Source organism: Molothrus aeneus, chromosome 8, assembly GCF_037042795.1.
Source record: "Molothrus aeneus isolate 106 chromosome 8, BPBGC_Maene_1.0, whole genome shotgun sequence".
Lineage (NCBI taxonomy): Eukaryota > Metazoa > Chordata > Aves > Passeriformes > Icteridae > Molothrus > Molothrus aeneus.
In genome coordinates, this window is record NC_089653.1 from 1,190,735 (window position 1) to 1,215,062 (window position 24,328).

General features: G+C 40.5%; 1 protein-coding gene across 1 annotated transcript in view; it reads right to left on the reverse strand.

The window, feature by feature from the left end:
* The window catches only part of CTNNA3 (catenin alpha 3), a 431,599-nt gene that overhangs the window by 397,239 nt on the left and 10,032 nt on the right, over positions 1–24,328 (reverse strand). The window contains exons 4-5 of the mRNA XM_066555001.1: positions 18,121–18,287; positions 8,689–8,808 (exon numbers count right to left, since the gene is read on the reverse strand). Of these exons, the coding sequence (XP_066411098.1) occupies positions 8,689–8,808; positions 18,121–18,287 (287 nt within the window). The remainder of the gene's footprint in view (positions 1–8,688; positions 8,809–18,120; positions 18,288–24,328) is intronic.

Sequence of the window (24,328 nt, forward strand, 5' to 3'; positions counted from 1 at the left end):
TGAGGAATGCCCAAGTGCTATGGCCACAGTAACTGCACCACAAGCTGAGCCTTCAGATAAAGACAGCAAGACCCGACTGCTCCTGGCAGAGTCTGCTTTAGCTGCTGCCTGCCACGAGTTCCTGGAGCAAACACATCAGGAGCAGTTCTCCTGCAGGATTTGTCCACCATTCCCAAGCTTTATGTTCTCAAACCATTTTCCATTTACAGCTCAGTTATTTTGCAAGGCTTTGCATTTCATCTAATCTGATTTTTACGAAGTGCCAAGGCAGCGAAACATTTTATATGGAATTTATTTTTCTGTGAGAAGCTGGTGTATGTCTGTCAGGCTGGGATCAATACAATATAACATTCCCCTCAGATAACTCTTTCACAAACTACTATTACTGTCATTTTCACCAGGACATAACATCACTCATTAGCCACTCTTTAGTAATCAGAGCTCTGCATTCCAAACTGTTATTGCACTTCTAACTTGCATCCTTTCAGCATCTAAATAGCAGTTTTTCTCATACTAAGAAAAAAAGCACAAAAAAAATAACCCAATCCCCTAACAAAAAAACCTCTCATCACAAACAAAAACAGTAGCTCAGACTATATGGTACATACTGTCTCTGAGCCTGTAAAAATGTCAGTTGTCCTCAGACTGAACTTTTTACTTAGACTGACATAAATCTGTTAAAGCCTGAAAAAAGGAACTTCAAATATCCACAGAACCTTACTGGCAAGTACTTATACAGCAATAAATCTTTAACTCTTGGATGAAGGCATTTAGTGATGTCCTCCAGTAGATCTGGTACTAAGAGGCTTGCTGAAGGTCACACAAGATAGCTGTGAGAAAGCAAATGTGAAAATGTTTACAAGATATCTATATATGTATCTCCCACTTCTCTGTTTTCCTTTACGATTCAGTAAAGAATTTTTTTTATAGTCACCACTCCCTACTGCTCCAGGCCATGTAATTTTAAAGAAGGAAAGAAAAGAATGTCAAATCAAAATAGCACATACATCGTTTTTATAGTGTTCAACAAAGGAAGCATCCTCTCTAAATCTTGCTTTTTCTGTAGAATATGCAGATATGTTACTTCCCAGAAAATTAGGGAATGCATTTTCTCCTTCAATTATAGCCAAGAATCGTATATCACTTTACTAGGTGATGATTTCGACCCATAAAAACATACAAAGCTGTAGATCTAGGAGAAGGCCAAAGAACTCAGCACAGTCTTTGAAAATAACATTCCTTAATTATTTCCAGAGAGAGGAAGTCAGCACTTAGATCTTGAACAAACATAAATACTGCTTCTCATGCACAACTATGAAAGCGTTATGTTTTATAACATTTATAAGATTTGATTGTGACAAAGGAGGAGGAACTATGTGAAATTCTGAAAGCCACTGCAGTTTAATGCTGGCTCTCTTGGAGAGGCATGACAAAACCCTGCCAAATAAACAGCCATGTGTTCCACATGGAGTGGGCTGAATGAACCATCAGGGCCGATGACAACGCTCTGAACACTCCTTGCTCCAACATCCAGTGTGAGACAATGCAGATCTGCACGACAACAGGGCACTGCAAGGAAACAAACCTGACCCCTCCTCTGTCAAGGACAGAAACTGAGCAGTTCATTCAGTCAGCTACACTTCCATTCCTGAGGAAAAACAATTACAGCAAATAAGGAAAGACACTGTTTTATTCACCTAGAAATAAATCCAGGAATGAGTAACAGCCACCACAGTTTTGTCCAGATCAAGTCTTGCCAAATTAGTCTGGGCTTGTAGTCATAGGATTAGTAGCAAGTATCTCATTATATGACTAGATTCTGACATCCTTCACAGGACTTTTACATAAATAAATGGGAAAAATTGATTCAATTTCTCTGGAATCAATGCAGATTTCAGAACACTTACCAGTGAGTCTCAGCAGCTACAGAAATTCATTAAATAATTTCCCACAGGGGTCTGTTTTGGTTGCCTCACTACTGAGCATAACTTGGATAAGAAAAAAAGAAGGAAAAGGAAAAGGAAAAGGAAAATTATTTCCTGAGGGGGAGGGAAGACAAGGAACCATTAGTCACTGTAGGGCAGAATCTGAACTCACAGCAATGTTCAAAAATAGGTGTGCTTTTCTCAGACAAGACACATTAAGGATGAGCACAAGTCATCACATGTAGGCAGGAAGAGTCAGCTGCACAATGTATGATTTGAAACAACCAAATAGGCAACGCTTCACAGGAAAGTGAAAAAGCTCACCTCACTCCTGCTGTATAAAACTGCAGTTTTGTTTTTCCCCTTGAGACACTGCTGCCTAACAGAACACTGCAATTGTCATAAAATCAGTTATCAGTGCCTCATTAAGAACCATTCTTCGTAGACTCTGACCCCATTTACACCCCCAAATTCTGGTACACACATTAGCATAAACATATCACCTGAAGTATCATTCTATTTCATTAGGACAAAAAAATAAATTGGTTCCTAGTCAACTGAAAAAATAGATTTTTAATCTTAGCCACTACCTCCAACTGAGATAAACCACCCAACACATCAAATTTGGTATGTCAATATTTCATAATGGTACCATATTCATATTGGTACCATTGTGTCTCACAGGAGAAATTCATGGTACCATAGCAAATGTTCATGAGCAAAATCGGTGGTGTATCCAAGTCCCCCATGGAATGCACACAAAAATCTCTACAGCTTTTTAAGTCATGCCCTTATAACATTACTTAGTTGTCTCTGTAATTTAATTTCTAGCTGAAGATCTCATTTCCTTCCCACTGTAACACTCAATTTTGTATTGTTTGTTTGTTGTTAAATTACCTGGTGACTTCTTGGTTGAATGTAAAGCATCATCCATCCTTGGCCCCCAAGACATTTCAGCTACATTTATGAGAGACAAGACTAGACTGAAATCTTTAATCCAAACTGAAGACATCTTGGGCACAGCCAGAACGAATTCAGTTTCATAGAAACAGCAACAGTGTGAGCTTTGGAAAGATGAGGGGAGGCATGACTTTTTTCCTCAGAGGTTCAGCATCCATGCAAAGACAGAAAAATCGCACACATGGAGACATAAATGAAAATCATTCAGGCTGGAACTGACAGACACAAATCCAGCTGAACAAGGGAGCTGCTAAAACTCCCTGGGGAAGTTTCCCTTTAGCAGTTTCCCCTGGCAAAGGCTAGGGAAGTGTTGATATGAAAGTCTTCCCCCTACAACTCTAAATACATAAAAAATATAAGCACAGGGAATATGAGCACTTTCAGGTGAGCAGGGAAAACGAAAACTTCTTCACCCATTAAGCAAGCCACAGAGATACACAGGACAGACAGAAGCAAGGACCAAATGACAGAGCTATAATTATGGAATTACTAAAACAAGTCAGGTGGCTGAGAACAGAATTGTCATAATTTTTCACTATCTTAGCTACCGAGACTAATTTGTTGTTTGCTTTTTTAAAAAATGAATGCATAAATCAACTATTTTAATTACACAACAGCATGATAGATGTTGTTCCTATGTCAAGGGGAGATAAGCAGCTACAATACTGGAAATAGAACCTATAGCCTCATTTTATAATCAATAGTGTGTGACTACATATTAAAGGAGAAAACAAAAGAAGGCATTTTCAGAAATCTAACAGGAATCAAATGCTTATAATGTCCTTAAAATTACTCTGGAGTAAAGTACAAGGCTTCTTTGAAAATTCCTAAACAAGATCTCAACACATCCAACCCTAAAATCTAAAAGATTAGACAGTGGTAGAGTGGTAAATACAAAAGAGAACAAATTCATCCATTTGTTAATCCAGGATGGCAATTCAGAAGACATAATTCTGCCCTTACCCTCCAACAAACAACCAAATGTAGTGTCATTCTTACGTCTGGAGAGGAAAAAAAGTGAATTACCATTCAAATTCCCCCAAGAGCACAAGCCACAGAAAGATCCATAATTCTTGCCCTTTAATTTGCATCTCAGTTATTTCACATCTTTTCAAAAGGCATGGACAATGGACAGAAAGGCTACAAGCAGTGATTAATGTACTGCACCTCTTAACTAAGTCCTCTCAGTACTTAAAGGTCAAAAATGTTCATTTGTTTTCTGGTTTGAACTTGTCTGACTTCCCATCCATTGGCTCTTCTCATATTTCCCTGTACTAGAATAAAGATTTAGTTAAGTACCTCTATTCCTGACATTTCTAAGCCATAACCTTTTCCAGATAACTTAAGGAGCTCAGTCAGCTTTCTATCATCATGCTTATTTTCTTGACAACAAATAATTCACCCTGAACTCCCTCCAATTTCCAGCATACTTTTAAAGGGTTTGCCACAAAATAAACCTGCCAGTTGATAAGTGATAATCTCTTTCAAAAACTTGTCTCCAGCTGCTGGAGTGGAGCACTTCAGTGAACAAATCTCATACTGTGCTGGTTTTTGCTGGGGTAGAGTTAAGGTGTTTTCCACAGTAGCTGTGCTTTGGATTTGTGCTGGAAGCAGTGTTGGTAGCACAGGGATGTGTTGGGCACTGGTAGCTCAGGGATGTTTTGGGCATTGGTAGCTCAGGGGGCTGGGTGTTGGTAGCACAGGGATGTGTTGGGTGTTGGTAGCTCAGGGTGCTGGCTGTTGGTAGCACAGGGATGTTTTGGGCATTGGTAGAACAGGGATGTGTTGGGTGTTGGTAGCACAGGGATGTTTTGGGCAGTGGTAGCTCAGGGTGTTTGTTGGGTGTTGGTAGCACAGGGATGTTTTGGGCAGTGGTAGCACAGGGATGTGTTGGGTGTTGGTAGCACAGGGATGTTTTGGGCATTGGTAGCTCAGGGATGTTTTGGGCATTGGTAGCTCAGGGTGCTGGCTGCTGGTAGCTCAGGGATGTTTTGGGCATTGGTAGCTCAGGGTGCTGGGTGTTGGTAGCACAGGGATGTTTTGGGCAGTGGTAGCTCAGGGTGTTTGTTGGGTGTTGGTAGCTCAGGGATGTTTTGGGCATTGGTAGCTCAGGGTGTTTGTTGGCTGTTGGTAGCACAGGGATGTGTTGGGCATTGGTAGCTCAGGGTGTTTGTTGGGTGTTGGTAGCACAGGGATGTTTTGGGCATTGGTAGCTCAGGGTGTTTGTTGGGTGTTGGTAGCACAGGGATGTGTTGGGTGTTGGTAGCTCAGGGTGTTTGTTGGGTGTTGGTAGCACAGGGATGTTTTGGGCAGTGGTAGCTCAGGGTGCTGCTGGCTGTTGGTAGCACAGGGATGTGTTGGGTGTTGGTAACTCAGGGTGTTTGTTGGGTGTTGGTAGCTCAGGGATGTGTTGGGCGTTGGTAACTCAGGGTGTTTGTTGGGTGTTGGTAGCACAGGGATGTTTTGGGCATTGGTAGCTCAGGGTGTTTGTTGGGTGTTGGTAGCACAGGGATGTGTTGGGCGTTGGTAACTCAGGGTGTTTGTTGGGTGTTGGTAGCACAGGGATGTGTTGGGTGTTGGTAGCACAGGGATGTGTTGGGTGTTGGTAACTCAGGGTGTTTGTTGGGTGTTGGTAGCTCAGGGATGTTTTGGGCATTGCTGAGCAGAGCTCACACAGAGCCAAGGCCTCCTCTGGCCCTCACCCAGCCCCACCAGTGAGGGGCTGGGAGGGGACAGAGCCAGGACAGCTGAGCCCAAGTGACCCAAGGGATGTCCCAGCCCATGTGGGGCCGTGCTCAGCACACAGAGCTGGGGGAGGAGAAGAAGGAAGGAGGACATTCAGGGTGATGGAGTTTGTCCTCCCCAGTCACTGTCACACGTGATGGGGCCTTGCTCTCCTGGGGGTGGATGAACACCTGCCCAGCCATGGGAAGTGGGCAATCAGTTCCTTGTTCTGCTTTCCTTGTGTGCATGGCTATTGCTTTATCTGTTAAAATGACTTTATCAACCCACAAGTTCTCACCTTCACTCTTCTGATTCTCTCCCACCAAAGTGAACAATCAAAGCTGAAGATTAAAAGTGCATTTAATCCATTTTAACAAAAAGAAGTACCATTTGACTGAAGAAGCAAGCCTTCATTCAAAACTAAACCTTTCAAAATGCAAATGTGACCTGTATGATCATGAAGGCAGCTGCAGTACTGACAACAAGGGACTGTGAACCAGAACAGGGAATGGCTCTGCTGCACCTTCTGCAAGCACTATTTCCCATGAGCAGACTAAATCACTGTGTGCCCCATAAATGTCTCTGATACAGCCCTTATCTCCTTCAGTTTCCAACACAACTTTTTAAAACATTTATAAATATAACAAACATCAGAAAGAAATCCTAAAATGATTTTTAAAATGGATTAACCAGAATTATTTCCCATAGATTCAGTCCTTTACAAACAATTTCCTTGAGGGCATAAAATCAACATCAAACAAGCAAACCTTAAATCAGAACAATTTACAACAGGATACTGCTTTAGTGTGCGTGCACATACTGAAGTCCTGTTGTCAGCTATAGGATGACACATTGATGGAGGCTTCTAGTCAAAAACTGAATGTCTTTGGATTACAGCCAGCACTGCTACAGGCATCCTAAAGGCACTGTTAGCACTGAGAACAGCAGCAACGGTGGCAATTTTTCAGTTTGACAGGTGCTAAATACCACTGAACTTCACTGTAAGTCCATTTTTATTGCAGCTATTGCCCAACTCTCCTTAAATGACCTTACAGTAAGATAATTATAATAAACCTCAAACCAGTGCCATTCCAGTTGAACGTTATATGGACAATTTCCCTCCAAGAGCAACAAAGACCCACAGAAGAGAAGAGGAAGTGTGCACCTACCACAGCATCCCAAGAGCAGAGCTGGGACCTATCACTAAGTCCCATCTTTTCCCCAAGTGCTTTAACATTTTGTCCTCTCACTTCCCCTGAAAACATTCATATTGCAAAGGTAATAATATTTAGGTTGATACAAACCAATGTAAATTTTACTTAGCTTTTACTGGAAACATTCCACAAAGTCACAGTGCAAGAGAATCAGTTCTGGTACTCATTGTGGCATATAGCTATTCTTTTTTGTCAAATTTCAGAATGAGAAAGTATCAAGGAAATTAAAAGGTTGCTTTAATTCAAAGGAATTGCCAGACTATCTCCTGGACAAAAACAAAAATCTATATTTCTCAGACGTAGGCACCTCCTGGCACATTTCAAAATGGCAGCCTGGCTATAAACAGATATTCCCAACCCAAAGGAATTTCTCTAGTGGGTGCTGCCCAACCATCACCCCAAACAAGTCTGCCACTTGCATACTGTTGCCACTCATAGAAGTTTGGTCTATATTTATTAATCTGAGTCAATGTGGGACATTTTGAACACCCTTTAAAAATCCCAGCTCTGATTTCCCATCTGTCCTATAAACCTTCCCACTGAAGAAGTACCTTGCTATGTTGCACTTCAGGGCTCATGTCTGAAGAAAAGGTACAGAAGCAGATAACTTTCAAAGGCAACATTCATTGTTTTCAGCATATAAACCCCTTATTTTACCACCAAGAGATTCACACTCAGACCATATACAAACATTTGTTTCCAAACAGATGCAGTTACTCAGCATTTTGCCAGAGGGACTATGAATATACCCTTAACCTAATACAAGTGTATATAAATTGTTATCAATTAAACGTAATATCAATTAAACACTCCATAAATATGTCCCAAATTTGCAATAGCTTCAGTCCCAAAGCAGGTCAGCGATTTTTGCACAGTAATCCAACCAATTCTCAATCTTTTCACAAAAAGATTACTTTCTCTTTAAAGCAGGACAAAATTCAAAGCATCTTTTACACTAAATACAAACATACATCCACTTTTCAAATCCCTCACTGCAGGTTCTCCGGCAAGTTCTACTGAAATGAAAATCTTGGTATCAACAAGCAGATAAAACACTCCTCCCCATAACCAGGTAACTACTGCTCAGATAAACAATGCAAATTAACTAAGACACAGGTAATCTAATCAATTACCTGACATAAATAGCTGCAAGCGATCTGCCCCAAGCACATGAACTGTTTGGCAACACTGACACCAAGTGACAGAATTCAGGAAAACACAAACCACAACGACCCCCACATAGAAATGTCACAGCTTTCACCTTTATGTGTGGCAGAGGTAAATCTTATCATCAAGAGAAGAAAATTAGTGAATACCCATAACAAGAGCTGATATTTTCACATCAGCTACGTATAAGTGTCAGAACATCCAACATGAAACACATGTTAACAATTCAACTTTGATCTTGCAGACTCAAATCGAAGACCATGTACACTTCAAAGTTTGATGCATACTAACCTCACAAATTCACTTCTAAAGGAGAAAAAAAATAGTGGTTCGCATGTATAGAAAGTATTGGATTCCAGTGACTAGGTGAATTTGGTTAATTTTTCAAGTAAAAGATTGCAAATAGTACTTTTATACACTTCCATTTAGAAAATTACATGTTTATGCAATTTTTAATGTCTGCTAAGTCCCACTGACTTGTTTAACCTGTGCTTCTCTCTGCTGAAAACCCAAAACCCAGCAGTCCAGCACCATATGCATTAGGTAGGTTGCCCCTCCCACCCCCTGCTGCCTTACCTGGCACTGCACAAAGCACAGAGCCCAATGACAGAGCAGTAACTGCATCAAACACAGCAGGTTTACCACCCACCCTGTTCATGCCCAGCATTCTGTCTTCTTACAAGCCTCCATGGTCTTACCTGCTGACGTTTGTATGCCAAGTAATCAAGGTTTTCCAGATCTTTTTGAAATTTTTGGTAGGTTTTCTGTAGATCAGATTTACTGGATACATTTTTTAAAGATTCAAATGTTCTTTGAAACTGTGAGGGAAAATAAAAAAACAAAGACAACAAAAAATTATCATTCATACAGTTGCTGTGTTTCATTCTGTATTACAATTATTTTCTTCTAAATACTAAGGCTATTGAGCTTTGTCACCTCTAACCTTCCACATATTCCTGCAGTTTTGTTTTGAAACCAATCACAGAATTCAAAGCATTGTACATATGCCCTCCTCAATAAAATGAAATCCTCTCATTTCATAGGTCAGACCAAATACAAGCAATCAATCTCTAAAGGTGAGTTCTTTTTCTATGCCAAGTTCCAGGAAGTAATAAATTCACACAGATTTAAATACTTTCTTTTCAACTAAGAAAAGTGTATGCAACTTTATACAGGCCATGAACTCATTCTATCAAGCATAACAGTAGAACTTAGAAATCACAGGGTGCTTCTTATCAAGTTAATTTACTTAAGAGTAATTTAATACTGGATAATCACCTCAGGCAACGTGCCCACATTCTGCATGAAAACTGTGACAACTCCAATTATGCTTCACTGTAGACCTTACTTTTAAATTTAAAACTTCTTTCATGCATACACTATTATTAAGAGGACTGGTATTTTTCAGAGATGCACCACACCAGCTCAGCTGTAGGAACTGTAACAGAAAGGTTAAGACTTGTATCAGAAGAGAACTGGAGGTCCAGCTTCCTTGCTACCTTCAGGAAATCATGAGCCTTCTCCTCTTGCTGTTTTCCCAGCTGTAAATTCCCTTCTTCACCTCATGAGCATGTGATGGATGCAAAGCTGCAGGTAGCTCAGGAATATTTTGTTATCACTGTGATTACCATCAAGTCTATAAACAGATATTTACACTGACATAATCAGGAAGAACTACACACTTGTAAATCCTTCCAAAATATTGTCTGAGCCTCCTGCAGTTCCAGGGCCTGTAGGTGAAGCTCACCCGTGGTACCAGTGCCCAGGCAATGAGGCAATGGGCTGCTTTCCACTCAGTTCTGGACAACTTAGCACTTCTGTAGTACCTACAGCCCACACTGCTCTATACTTTTGCTTAAACTACAGACACTGAATTTGAATAATAAACCACAGGAGCAGAAGGAGAAAAAAAAAAAAAAAAAAAAGAAAACAAAGCCAAACCTCCACTCATCTTCTGTCCCTCTTTAAGAAGCTGAGAACATAACTGACAGCCCATGCTGATCATGGATGTGGAGTGCTCCAGAGCCCCTCATCCCTGAGCAGGTGACTCAGCTCAAGCCCAAGCTGCAGCTGATGCTGAACAGCCCCAGGTACTTCTCCTTGGGGATAATAAGCAGCTGCAGTGGATTTCCACTGACAATTTACAACAACTTGCCTGGAACCTTCAGGGAAGTTAGCATGTCCTGTTTGCTGCTCTGCAGCCTTCATTTCAGTTTCACTGCTCTCATAACCAAAAGGCAAGTTAAGGCAGTGTTTCCATCTATTTGTAATTTATCTTAACCTCTAGCAGTGCTGAATGAGGTAGAGTAACTGGAGACTTTCTCACCCAAAGTATATGTTCCTGAATTCTGTACTGACATGGCTGACAGAGCACACATGCTAAGACAAAACTGCAATACTCTCTATTCTTTTCTGTTTGACTTCATTATCTTCCAATTTTTGTACGATTTGTTGTTTTCAGATTTTATCTCTGCTCCAGAGCTGATCTGAAAGCCTTGCATTTGCAATGTTTGCTTTCATCAATTCCCACTCCTGGCTAACCCCTTAGCTGGAAGCAACTTAATTGCAACATTTGCAAGCGTGACCTGAGTTCAGCTTAAGGTGACCAAAAGCACTCCACAGTCTTTGCTTTTTTTCAAGTGTGTAAGAAACTGCTCATGATGTCTCTGGCAGGTTCATCATGCACCTTCTGCTTCAAACCTTGACATATTTCTCCAGAACTTAGCCCAAAGCTGTTGCACCCTGTTGTGGGATTGAATAATACAGGGAAAAAGTCTCCAATGATTCCCAAACTCACTAAATAAACATAAGGTACAGTCTTTTCTTGAGGGGTCTTTTGTTTTTTTTTTTAAGATAATCTTCAACATGTTAGACTACAATACAGTTGTAGAATCATCATCATCCTTTTAAGGATGTACTTAATGCCACAGCTTCAATTCTTCATTAACAGGAGCTCTGCTAGCAAGATCACTCACTTCTTTATGTCCTGCAGCAACCTAAGCATTAATAATACATTTGGCTCTCTGGAAAGAGATATAAGAAGCAGCATGAGAGCACGATCAAATACAAATCAAATGTGTAACTACAAGGGCAACATGCTTCAATAAAATTGATGGGTAACGGCCAGAACATCCACATCTGTCTTTAGATCTAAGGGAGAAACACTTTTTAAAAATTTAACTCAAAAGTAAATAAAATATCAACCAAGCAATTTTAAGAAAACATAGATATGCTCTTTCCACTGTCATCAGCAGGAAATCAGAAAATTGTGCCTTGGACATTCAAAGGTTATCAGCACATATGTTAAAACTACATGTGGATCTTTCTGCATCATACTTCTATCAGTGTGAACCAGCATTTTGGGGTGAGTGGTAAAAAAATCTCTCTCATCTCCCCTGTCTAGAGGTGAAAAGAAATATCAGACTTCCTGACTTTTTTTCTCTTACCAATAACCACATATAAATAATCCTAAAAGATTCACAGAAGCTTTTTTCTGCCTATTACATTTTCAAAGTGCTTTGAACAGTTTCTGGAAGCTGAGAAGTAGCATTCCTTTACTACTTTTGCTCTCAGTGGCACTACTAGGTAGCCACCTGGACTCATTTTCCCTCTGTGCTAAAATCATATCTCTATGATTTATCAGAGCTGCTTCTGTTTGTCAAGTTACCACAGGTAATTTCCCAGCACAGATAGACAGTGCACAGACAACTTTGTACCTTAAAGAGAAGAGCATGACTTTATATTCATTAATATCACAGCATTCCTTTCACAGGAAACCCAAACCTACCAAATGCAGAAGCAGAGCCCAGCACCCTGGCCCTGTAAAGCAGGGTGGATGACACAGCAGCCCCAGCGTCCTGAGCAGGCACCATCAACACATGGCTGAATGAAGGCTCCGTACTCATCTGACTGGAAACCAGCACACAGGGAATGCTCCACCCAAGTGAAGCAACTCTCAGCGTGCCATTTTAGGTACCACAAAGTAAGTAATACCATCAGAACTGTGCAAGTGATGAGGATCACACTTTCAGAGGATGTGGATGGGCCAGAAGAGTGCTACAACACAGCCTCCTTGCTTGGAAGTGTGATGTGCCTGATTAGGGAAAGGTAGAGTCCTGCAGGCTCCCCTCAGATACTGACATGGTTCATCCAATTAGTAAGTGTGACTGTAAGCATCAGGACTGCAAGTCCTATGGTCTCACATCTTACACACTGCAATGTCAAAGATGAGAGGTGAGCTCTGGCTGAAGTTTCTCCTGCAGTAAAGCAGATTAACAGCTGAGAATCCTCTGCTGTCTTTATGAGCTCCTGACATAGCATTTTTGAGGGTTTTCTCCACTATCCTTCCACCTACATTCAGGAGCCTTGGAACTTTTGCTCTGCTGTCATATGTAACAAAAATGAGGCAATGAGATCAAAGAAAAAAGTGGCTGCACATTTCAAAATGAAATCATATTAAATTAACTAATCATACTAAAATTTTGATACTGCTTAAGCCAAAATTTACTACGTTTCATCTTCAATATGAGCCATGAAAATTAATGGCTTACCAGCTAAACAGGAGGCCAGGACACAGAATTATGAGATTATAAACATGCAGTGCAAAGTGCTTCATTGCTTATAATTCAGAAATGGGGGAAGTAACATCACTGGATACAGAGCACAAAGCCATATTCCTGGTAAGCACCTTACAATCCCCATATAAACAGGAAGAGGGATGGGGGCAGCCCATCCTGCCTGTCCACTCTGTGCATGATGCTACTGCACACACCTGCAATGTCACTCCCTGGGAGTCTGCCTTTACAAAGATGATGCAGTCAAAGGGCCTGCTGCACTTCCTGTACGTAGTTTCCCTCTACACAGCTGGTTTAGATTTAGGGCCAGGGCTGCTGCAAAGTCTGTAGTCTCGCTCTTTTCTCTTCATCTAGAGCTGCACAAATCAGAGTATTTCTATTTCAGAGTATCAATATTACCATCCTCCACTGCACAGGGCAGTACAGTAGCACTGAGCTACTTTCTCCATTGGTAAAACATTTCTCTTTATTTTCATATGGATTAGTAAGAACTGAATTAAGGACAAGAAGCAAATTTTACTTCCATTTTGACATAAGGAAGCTGTCCATTGAAAAAATATACCTTTCTGTTTTGAGAAGGTACCGGTTCTTTAAAAGACTAAATTATAACTAAATGTACTATTTAAATTACCCAGAGATATGGTTGGAAAAAAGCCATTCACAACCCCTCTTAAATTCCAATTACTGAACATACATACTTATGAGAAAAAAGCTGCACTTCTCCTATTTTGCTGTAATGGAATGGGCAATGTGCCTTCTTTGGAGAGGTTTACAGAAAGCAGCTCACAGCTTTTTCCATTCAGAAAATATCAGATAATTTTGCTGTCATTTTAAAAACGTCTGAAGACATACACTCTGATGATAAAGCAGAGACTGTTTGTTTTGCATGCATTTCCTCATTTCTGCCTCTCAAAGCACAAATTAGTTATAAAATACATTTCTCTAGATCAGAATGATCTCTGCATGCTTGAATTGTTGATCAGACAAGCCATTCTACATTACACCAACTTTGTTGCTATACTACCAATAAATAACCTGCCAGGAGAAGATAACTTCCCAAGATTATTTTCCCAGCCTAGAATGTGCCTTCCCATATTAGCACTCTAGAGAAGGAAATTTCAGAATATCACTTCCATATTATTCTCTTCTAAGCACAGCACTTCAGTGGTGATGCCTGCTGCTGCAGAGGCCAAGCACAGTCACAGACACTCCCAAGGGAAGCCTTCAGCTTCTTTCCCTGACAGCTTCAAACAGAGTCGACTGCAGTGGAGCACTGGCCACTGAGCGCAGCATGCAGGCATCTGCACAGTCCAAACAATTATTCCAAACAGGCCTCTGCTTTTCTAATACCTTCCAACTTCATCGCCAGACACAATATGGACTTCTCACACTCACCTGTACTTCTGATGACTTCAAGCATTGTATTAACCTCTCTACAAACCACCTTTATGTTACAGATCTCCCCAAGCTTTATGTTTACAACTTAACATTCCAGTCAGAATTTATCATCCCACAACTTGACAATTATTTATTTTTACAAGTTACAAAGTAGCAGTCAAGAGGCTCATATACCAAGCACAGAAGTGGATCCAGATTCCTACTCACTCAAAAGGATGCTCACTTTGAAAAAGCCAGTTCCAAAAGCAATTCTTTGGAAGCTGCTTTTCCTCTGTTATTTACTGCGCATACAGAGTGCCACAGAATTTGCAGAGTGAGATGATTAGCACTGCAGCCCTGATTCCAAACAACTGCATCCCACGCATCACAGACAAACCTCTCATTGGTAGCAGGAATGTCTGTTTGATGAGAAAATAAATAGGAGTGTGAACCAAAGGAGAAGCCAAATGTTCTCTCAAAGACTCCTGTCACCTTCTTAATACTCCTTATGCTCCAGAAGTCTCCCTGCCACAGGAGTGACCCATGCCCAACTAAGGAAGGTGGCAAGAAGTTAGAATTTAATCTGGCTACTGCTGTAAAAAACAAGGTTTCTATAAACACATCAGGAACAAAAGGAGGGCTAAGGACAATCACCATCCTTCACTGGACACAGGGGGAAAGAGAGTGACAAAGAGGAAAAGTCTGAGGTACTTCTCTCTGAGTCTTCAGCAGCAGGACCACTTGTTTTCCAGGTAGCCAAGCCCCTGAAGCTGAGCACAGGGATGGGGAGCAAAATGAATCCCCCCAGTCCAAAATGAAATGTTTAGTGACCAGCTACACCATCTAACACTCACACCAGTCCACGTGCCAAAGTGATCTGCTGGAGGGAAGGAAGGCTCCACACAGGGATCTGATCAATTAACAGAGTTCTGGGAGCTGAACCCAGCCCCTACACCTGAAGCACAGGGCAGCCCAAGGTCACTTTCCTCTTTCATTCTATGTAACCCTACTGAGTTCTTGCTCAGAACATTTTTAATGCTGCTGAATACTCTGCAGAAAAGGGAGGAACAGACAGCACTACACTTACAGGGCCCAGCTTCACATGTTGCTTCTTATCAGTAGCCATTCTCTCTTTTTTTCCCCCAACAGGAGTTTTAAAGAACTGTAAGCAAGCATTTTGTAAAGATCATGCTGTCTGAGGCATTCATGAAAAATACGAAGACTTGCACCGTAAATCTACAAGCATGACATGAAGAGGAAAAAGGCAGCTAAAACATGTTGGCTCAGCATGATCTGAAACTGATTAGAGACAGACAGACTGCCAATGCTCTTTGAATGAAATTCTCCAAACTTGTTACTTTCCTGCTGTTCTCTTCTGATCAATAAATTTAAGCAATACCATTAGTCTGTTAATTCACTTAATTAAATAATATCGAGCATTACTAACCATAATGGATGAGCTGCTAACACAGCTCTGAATCAGAGTGCAATACAGAAGACAGTCCTTTGTCTGATCACATTTTTCAGAACTCAGTTGTTACTTTAGAAACTCCAAACTCTTTAAGCATGGAAATTCAGACAGAGATAGGTAATTATTTAAACTGCTCCCTGTTTAAAAAAAATATATTTAAGGAAGGAAAACCTTTCTTTATGGTGTGATGTACTTTATTTTTTCAGTGAACTCTAAAAGGATCTTCCTGTTTGCACTTGCACCCTCAGAGTCTTATAGGATTGTGAATTCGACAAGTGGCCAGAAGTGTTCTGTGCCAGAATGTGACCAGTCACTGAGGGTTTGTACTGGCATCTAGTAAGCATTACTTACACACACATTTATTCACTTTTTGCTCGGTGTCGATCTGATAGAATTCATTAAACAGCCAAAATTCGCTCCACTTTCTTAGCAAAACTTCTAAAATAGCTAATTTCCTGTTCACAAAGCTGTGGTTTTGAACATTCAGTTTGAAATTCCTCCCAGGATTATCAAATCCTTTCAAACTCACTTACCTGTTATTTCTAGTTTTGAAAAGTTACATATGTACAGAAATCAATATTTTTAGAGACTACATAAACTGGAAGGAGACAGCTGAGGTTCATCCTTTTTTCCTAGATATACATCAACAGGCAGATGTGACAGGTAAAAGCAGATGAGGCTTTCTATGACAGCCAGTCACATTGTCTTTGTTTTCCTTCTATTTTTATTCCCAGGTTACTGAGGAAATTAAAGTTTAATGATCCAGCCTGTATTCTGTCAGTAGAAAAAGCTATAGTTTTAAACATCACTGTTGGAATTAACTCATTTTATTGAGTGACCAAGACTAAAAATTTTCAGCACTCTTTGATAAATGGGTTTGAAAAATATTAGATACTTGAATAGGTAATTCCCCATTAAAAACTTTCATACTGAGCAAGATCTCACTAATACTGTAGGGAGTTCTTTCATGATGCTGAACCAACTTCTTTCATTTTATACATGCAAATAAAGAAAAGGGCCTTGATTAGAATTTTTATGTCTTTTATTCTACTATTACTTTTTTTTTTTAATTTTTCAAATCAATTTTGTCTACCCCATAAAAATTGCAGTGCTCAGAGACATGGAAATAAAGAGCTATGAAATTTCCCATCTCTTAAACGATAACAGCTGTAACACCCATGTCTGAAGAACAGGGTAATATGGTAGAAGTATTAAGGCTTTAGAGCAAGTGCAAAGAAAAACATGTGAAAACTTTTAAGGTGTTGATTTTCAAGGCATATGAACTTGAAAAACCCAAGAATATTACAACTGATACAGCAAAGACAAGGTCTACTTTGACACTGTGTGAATACAATGTCTTTTTGTGGGAGCAAGACCATGTTGAAGAAAAACTGAATTCCTAAGGGAATTTAAAGTATAATGATTACAGTTAAACACTTAGAATAGAGCCATGTTGAAATTCATTAAAATACTTAATTGCCTTTAAATCTGGCTCAGTCAGCTGTGACCAAAAGTTGTTAGAAACTGAGGGGTGTTCAATAGCATATGCTGAAATTACATTAAGTCAATTTCCTAATTAGATGTCAACATAAAAGACACCATTACAGCTAATACCACTGTTGGCAAGTTCAACAGCCAGAGCAGAGACTAAATAGATATGCAAAATGTAACACACTCTCCTCTAACAACTAGGGTGAATCTTTTTGCACTGGCTTTACTGAGAGTGTTTTACCACACTAATTTATTCTAAGGGTTCATTTACAAATTCAGTTCTCCCTCCTATTAAGAGGAAATATGGAAGAAGATAACAATTTAATGGCCCTCTGCAGTGCTGGAGTTGTTCCTGAATGATACTCAGCATTCTTTCACCATTTTCAGTTATTTTTTGTTTTAATTTTCAGATGGAAAACATGAAGTCAATTAGACAACCATTTAGAAATACTGAAACTCTAGTAAGGAAAACCATCTAATTTTAGCTCTCTCATGTAAAACATACTCAAATACATCTCAGAAGATAGCATCTGGGATAATGAAAATAAACATTAAAAATGTAATAGACTACCATGAAAAATATCATAATTTGAGAACATTTTCCATAAGCAGTGCAAAAGACATAGGCCATTCCTATTACAGCTGACAAATTTAAACTTACAGAACAACACAGAAGCTTCTGCAAGTCAGTGTTAATTTAGCCTGAGTGCATCTCCAGCAGTGGAGATTTTTCAAGCCCAGTATTGAAGCCCACACAACATTTTTTTATTATTAAATACTTTTCCTAGTCTGATTTGGAGCAATTTTCATTCTCTCTTCTTCATCAAACTGAACTTGTTTCAACATGGTCCTCTAAGCCACTGAGTCTCTTGTGGCATGAGGCATTATGACAGGTGGCATTGATTATTCACCTCTGCCCTGAAATATCAGGAAGTCAACAGAAATTTGTGGTTTTATTAGTCTCTTAGAAATTAGTGAAAGTATTAGTGGAAAAAAAGGAACCAAAAATAGATCAAATATGCTGAGCTGCAAGTAGATGAGTTTTTCTGGTCCATTCACAAATCTCATCTAGAATCCACACTTGCCCCAGCTGCCCAGGTGCTCCGTGCATGAGACCTACAAGGCTCAAGTACACGAAGAGTTTTCCATGCCCGCAGAGCCCTGAGCAGCCCCAGCTGTGGCTCACAGGAGCCTGAGGAGAGCAGAGCAGTACTCACCACAGTCAGGTGCTGCAGCAGATAGGCCACGTCCACCATGTCGGCCAGAACGAGGAGTCTGGTGACCGCGGCCAGCAGGGAGCGAGCGGCTGGCACCACAGCCTGCCTCCGGGGCAGGGAGCAGGGATCGCTGGTGAACGCCTCTGCTGACACCTGCAGGGCCTGACCTGCAGAACGAGACACGCTGCCTTAGGCTGCATCACAACACCCAGAGGAAAGGAAGTCACTCAAGTTCCCTCAGTTATCTGGCGAGTCACAAGTATTGCCAATAAATCTGCTATCTCTTTCTTGCCCTAATGCCTTGAAATGAAGGTCAATGATTACAGATCACGCAGGGTAATGTTCCACATCTTCCATTCTTTCCCTTTCTCTTCTACAGCATCATTTTACTCTAAAATAATTCCCTTGGCCTTCACACTATTACTTTTAACCATACACAACAAAGGCAGCAGCTTTGTTAAACTTCCCTAGTCACTACTTGTTATATTACTGTGTACTTTGGTGTCCTTGCTATTAAATAATTCCTGGTCACAGAAAGGAATCAAATATCGCTCTTCTCATTACAAATATAAGTTAATGGAATGAAAACCTCATACACTCAAACATCTGACTGACATAAAGGGAAATCTGTGCCATGGAGCTAGTGACTGCCAGTCACAATATACTGCTCTCCAATGAGAAGTTTGGTAAATGAAATTCAACAATACGGACCACAGCGACAAACACCATAAATTCCTGAAGGGAGGTGAAAAGGAGATGGAGCCAGACTGCTCACAGTGGTGCCCAACAACAGGGGGAGAAGCAATGGGCACAAACTGACACAGGAGATTCCATGTAAGCATCAGAAAATATTTTTTCACTGCAGGAGTGACTCAGCAGTACACAGGCCAACCAGGAAAGCTGTGGAGTCTCCATCCTGGGAGATGTTAAAAACCTGACTGGACATGGTCCTGGGCAGACTGCTGGCCTGCCTGACCTGGGGCACTGGACCAGATGACCCTCAGAGGTCCCTTACACCCCTCAACATTCTGCAATTCTGTGAGCAAACACAAATCAGAAGGGTCTGAATACAACCAAGCCCTTAGAAATGAGCATAAACTGGGATGGCCAGATGAACACATAAAATCATAACCCTAAAACAGATCCATAAGATGCAGGCTAGACAGATAGGAGCTACAAATACAAACAGCAGAAAATGACAGCTCCAACAACAACATGATGTTGAAACTTCTTTAAATTGCAGTAGACAGCATGACAATCTGATTCCATTTAATCTATTTTTATTTTAATTCCCATCAACTGGATATTTTTCCATAATTACATTTGTCACAAACAATGAAACGCAAAAAATGTCCTTTTAGTGGCACAAATAGAAATTCAGACAAACAGCAGCATTCAAAGTATTTCAATTCTTTTAGACAACCAAACCAAAAGCAACTCAAAGAACCAAAGCCAGGATCTATCATAACTGCACAATTACTGTCAGGCAGATATTTCCAAGACTCTGTTCAACACACCCAGATATGATGACTCCCAAAGTAAATGTTGCTCTACCATCAGCTGATCAGCTACTGACAGCTACTGCTGTGGCAAATGACTGTTACTTATACCTGCCTGCAAAAATCTGCTCAGGCACAGGCAAATGTAAAACACACTGTTCAGCCACAGGTAATTTTTTAAACAGTTAGAGGATTCACACACTTTATCCAGCACCAAAAATGAAAATTCCTTTAAAAACAAGTGAACTGTGAGCCTGTTGGCAATTAGCTGACAGCTCGTGCCAGGCTGTGTCTGTACAGACACTGCAACAACGCCACCAAGCGCAGGCAGCGAGCACCCTCAGAGACACTGCTCAGCATCACTCTGACAACAGCCAGGGGCTCTTCACTGGCTTAGGCAAGATCAACAAAGTTATGCTTTCTTCTTTTATTTATTTGAATAGATTTTCATTCTCCTATTGAAATCCCATCCAAGTATCACATTTTCCTCTCTTCTATTTGTATTTACAATTGGCTTTCTCATCTCATTTTTTAATTTTAACTACAGCAGTGTGAAATGCACATGGAATGCAGTGAATTTTATGCCATTCTTGTGTCCTCCCACAAGGAGGTACTATTGCCAAGAAAGTCCTGTCACCCACTCCTGAACTGCACAGTTAGAGGCTGATGGCTTTACAGCTCCAGAGAAACACTGCTGACAATAGGAGCCCATTTACTAAGGGGGGAACAGACATACCAAAGTTAGTAGAAAGAATTTCCAACATTTCAGTCTCAAACTTGAGAGAACAGAACTACAAACAAACAAGAAAATACCCACAATGGTTTATAATACAGAATCCTAAAGTGCTTTGGGCTGGAAGAGACCTAAAAGATTATCTAGTTCCAATCTCCCTGCCATGGGCAGGGACACCTTCCACTAGCCCAGGTTGCTGCAAGCCCCATCCAAGCTGGCCTTGGACACTTCCAGGGATAGGGCAGCCACAGCTCCTCTGGGCACACTGTGCCAGTGCCTCAGCATTTTCATGATGAAGAATTTCTTTCTAGCATCTAATCTAAAACACCCTCTGTCAATTTAAAGCCTTTCCCACTGTAGGAAGTCCCTCTCCAGACCTCCCGTAGGTCCCTGCTGGGTTCTGAGAGGCTCCAGTAATGTCTCTCCAGAGCTTCTCCTCAGCCTGAACAAGCTCAGCTCTCAGCCTGCCTTAAAAGGAGAGGTGCTCAATTCTGCTGAGCATCTTCACAGCCTCCTCTGGACTGGCTCCCACAGCTCCATGTCCTTATGCTGAGGGCCCCAGAGCTGAACACAGTATTCCACTGGTCTCACCAGTAACAGAACACTTATTGGCTCTTACTGACACTAGTATGTGCAGCCTCAAATCCTGCAGGCATGAACTAACACATTAAGCAGAATAAGGACCAGAGAAGCTTGGGAGTCAAGGTCACATCACAGCACAGAACAACTTATCATTTCTAAAAAGATTAAACAATACAAGTCACCAGTACAATCACCTGTTCTGTTCCTACAAATACCATCCCCATCTGCTACAGCAAATAAAAGGATTCTGCTCCAGCCAGCCAGCTGAAGTGACACTATCAGTGTCAGGGCACAGCAGATCGATACCTCCTGCATGTTCCTAATGCTCAACACTGTGATAACTCAGATTCTCCCAATAGCTTTCTGGAGCTGTTACAGGACATTTCTCTCCCGCCACACAGTCTCTTATCCCACTCAGATACCACTGGATTCTGTTGCATAGCAACTGTTTCACCACTGCGTATCAGGAAGTTCCACTTCCACATCTCATCCATTTCTTCCTATCATGTAATGAGAGCCACCACACATCCCCATCATGCCTCACACCCACCTCTTCATTCTCCCTTTCCCACTCAGGGGCACCTGATCCAGTGATGCTGATGTCAAAAGCTATTCTTGCAGAGGATCTGTTCTGGGTTTGATGAAAGGAGTGTACAGCACAGATCATTTTAAGCCATCTAAGTTCTGCCTCCCAGAACAGAAGTCCCACAGATGCAGAATACAGGCACTTAACTTTCTCATTCTACATGAAGAGGTAAGTTTACTTTTAAGATGAGAGGAGGAACTAACAAGAACATAGTATAATACAAAAGATCCCTATACCCTTCCTTTAGTAAATGCCCTTCTAAGTAAGCACCCACTTCTTGCTAGGAAATGGGAATGTTTTCCATGCCATCAAACTCTTGCCTCCCCTGTTTAGTATCAAAAGACATTAAATATGGCCATTCAAAACATCAAAGTATTTGTTAGAATTTCCTTTTAAAGAGTAACTTAAGGCTCAAAATGTAACTCCAGCAAGTAACTTGCTTTCAATTCACTGCTCTGTGTGATGACAGGTTAATCTGGGAACACACTTGAGCATGATAACAGCTAAACACAAGAAACACTGACACTGCAATAGATAGAAACAAGGCAGACAACAACTGTTGTGTTTCTGACTATATATAGTCAGTCAGCAATGGCAGTAAATACCGAACATTTCAGTTATGCCCATGCAACTGTTTGAGAACTGTAAGGCATCACACCTTCACATAAATGCAAAAACTCATCATCCTAAGGATAACACTAGACTTCAATTCAGACTTCTACAGCAACATTTCACCACATGAACAGCATCACTGCTTGCCATCAAATTGATTAAATCTCAGAATCAGGACATGAATTTGAGACTGATATTTAGTGCCAGAAGCATTCAGGGTTGAACAATGTTCCTTACACTCTTTGCATAGGGCTCAGGTATTCCACAGAACATTGAATTAGAAGACAATCTTGAAATGCTGCACGCACATGAAATCTCTCAGCAAAAGTTTTTCAATACACTTTGGGGTTTATTACACTATTTTAGAATAAAACTGTGGACATAAGTAGCCTCTAACAAAGCTTCACTAAATCAGATCAACAAAAATCATGGCAGTTCTTCAGTTACTAGGCCAGTGAATTTCTGGATGATCCATACAGTCCACCACCCATAAACCTTCCTGCTGACCCATTTAGCAGAGTTCCAGAAGATGTTATCAAGATGTGGGCAGGCCTTAAAAAGTCCTTTCTTGAGAGAAAACAAAGAAAAATGCAGAGAACATCTATTTAAATTACTGGCTCCAAGCCTATAAATCTTTGATAAAACTTCACAGATGTCAAAGGAAGCAAACACTGCGTTTATCCAGGTAACATGTCTGTCATCCATTATAGTAACACCTCCTTTCAGAGGTCACTTACAGAATTCAACTGAATTTGAGACTCCAGAATCTCATCTACTGACAGTGCCAAGAGCAAGCTGTAGTCAGTGAAGCCATATCCATGCCATCATGATTTCTGAAGGCCATGAATTACACACAGATGAATTAGACACACCAAACATTACCCCCACTCTTCATTTTCATCCCATTCATTTGCTCCTTTATTCTCCAAAGCATTATTGTAAATAGGAATATCAGAAGCAGATTGAAAAAAGTCAATCACTCCTTTAAAAGGAACCCCAAATTAATGAGCTCCAAAAGTGATGAAGGAGTTTTCACACTGGCAATTGACACTCCAAAGGAATAAGTGTTTAATGCCCATGATGCATCCCCAACTGAACAAGTTCAGTGACATAAGGTAAAACACAAGAGGAGGTGAGACAGAATTTATTCTTTCCAGATCTCAATGTGCAAATCTGAGTTTGGTTGATGTGAGAGAAATTATCTAAGGCATTTCTTCAAAATTCCATTATCCAGGAAACACAAGGTGTAGCCACGTGCAAAACTTCCTAATTAATTTAAGACTGCATTAATAAAAGTCCCTGCCAGTCAGCACAGTCACACAATTAAATATGTATGCTGTGACATGCATGGCAGGTGACTGCAGGCAGCCGTGGCTGATGACCCACATCCCCTCCAAGAGCTTCAAGTAAATAACAGGAGACATTTAACAGCAGCACAATGTGGCCTGAGTAACAGGCACTTCAGTTACATATGATGTGGCATACCACAAATTAAAAATAGCACACAGCTTCAAAGGTTAAAAATATCTGTGAAATTAAGAAACTGCTACCTTTTTTACAATTGTTTCAACAATTTCTTAAAATTAACCTGAGCAGTTTGGCAAATCCTTGAAGGGAGATCGGCTGCAACCACTCACTTTATCATTGCATAATGGTAGGTGATAAAATGGAGTTAACTTTCTTTTAAAATGTATGAGGTATATATAATCTACTTTATGTATTATTTATTTTTGTAGTTACCTCTGGTCTTGGCTGAAAATCAATAAGTAATAAAAAAAATATTTCACACTTTCAATTTCTCTATGTATAAAAATCAATATAAAACTATATATTTCATTCTTACCTTGTGTTATCAGCCAGTAATGGATGGGCTAACATTTTAAGAGTACTCCAAAATGAATGATTTTGCAAGAGCCTCAGCTGCTCAGTGTGACAGATAACAGTGATACTTGCTGGTCATAACGCTTTTAATCACAAAGGACCTTAAAGTATCTCAGACACCATCTGCATAGATCAAACTCTAAACCACAGCCATCTCTAGATTCAGAGGAAGCCAAAGCAAGTAATCACTGCCCTGAACAGCAGCAGAGACTCAGAAACCATCCCAGCTGCATGCGCAAGATGAACAAATAAAATAAATTTAAATTTAAAGGAAAACCTGATTAAGTTCCATCTTTAGTAAGGACAGGATGATCT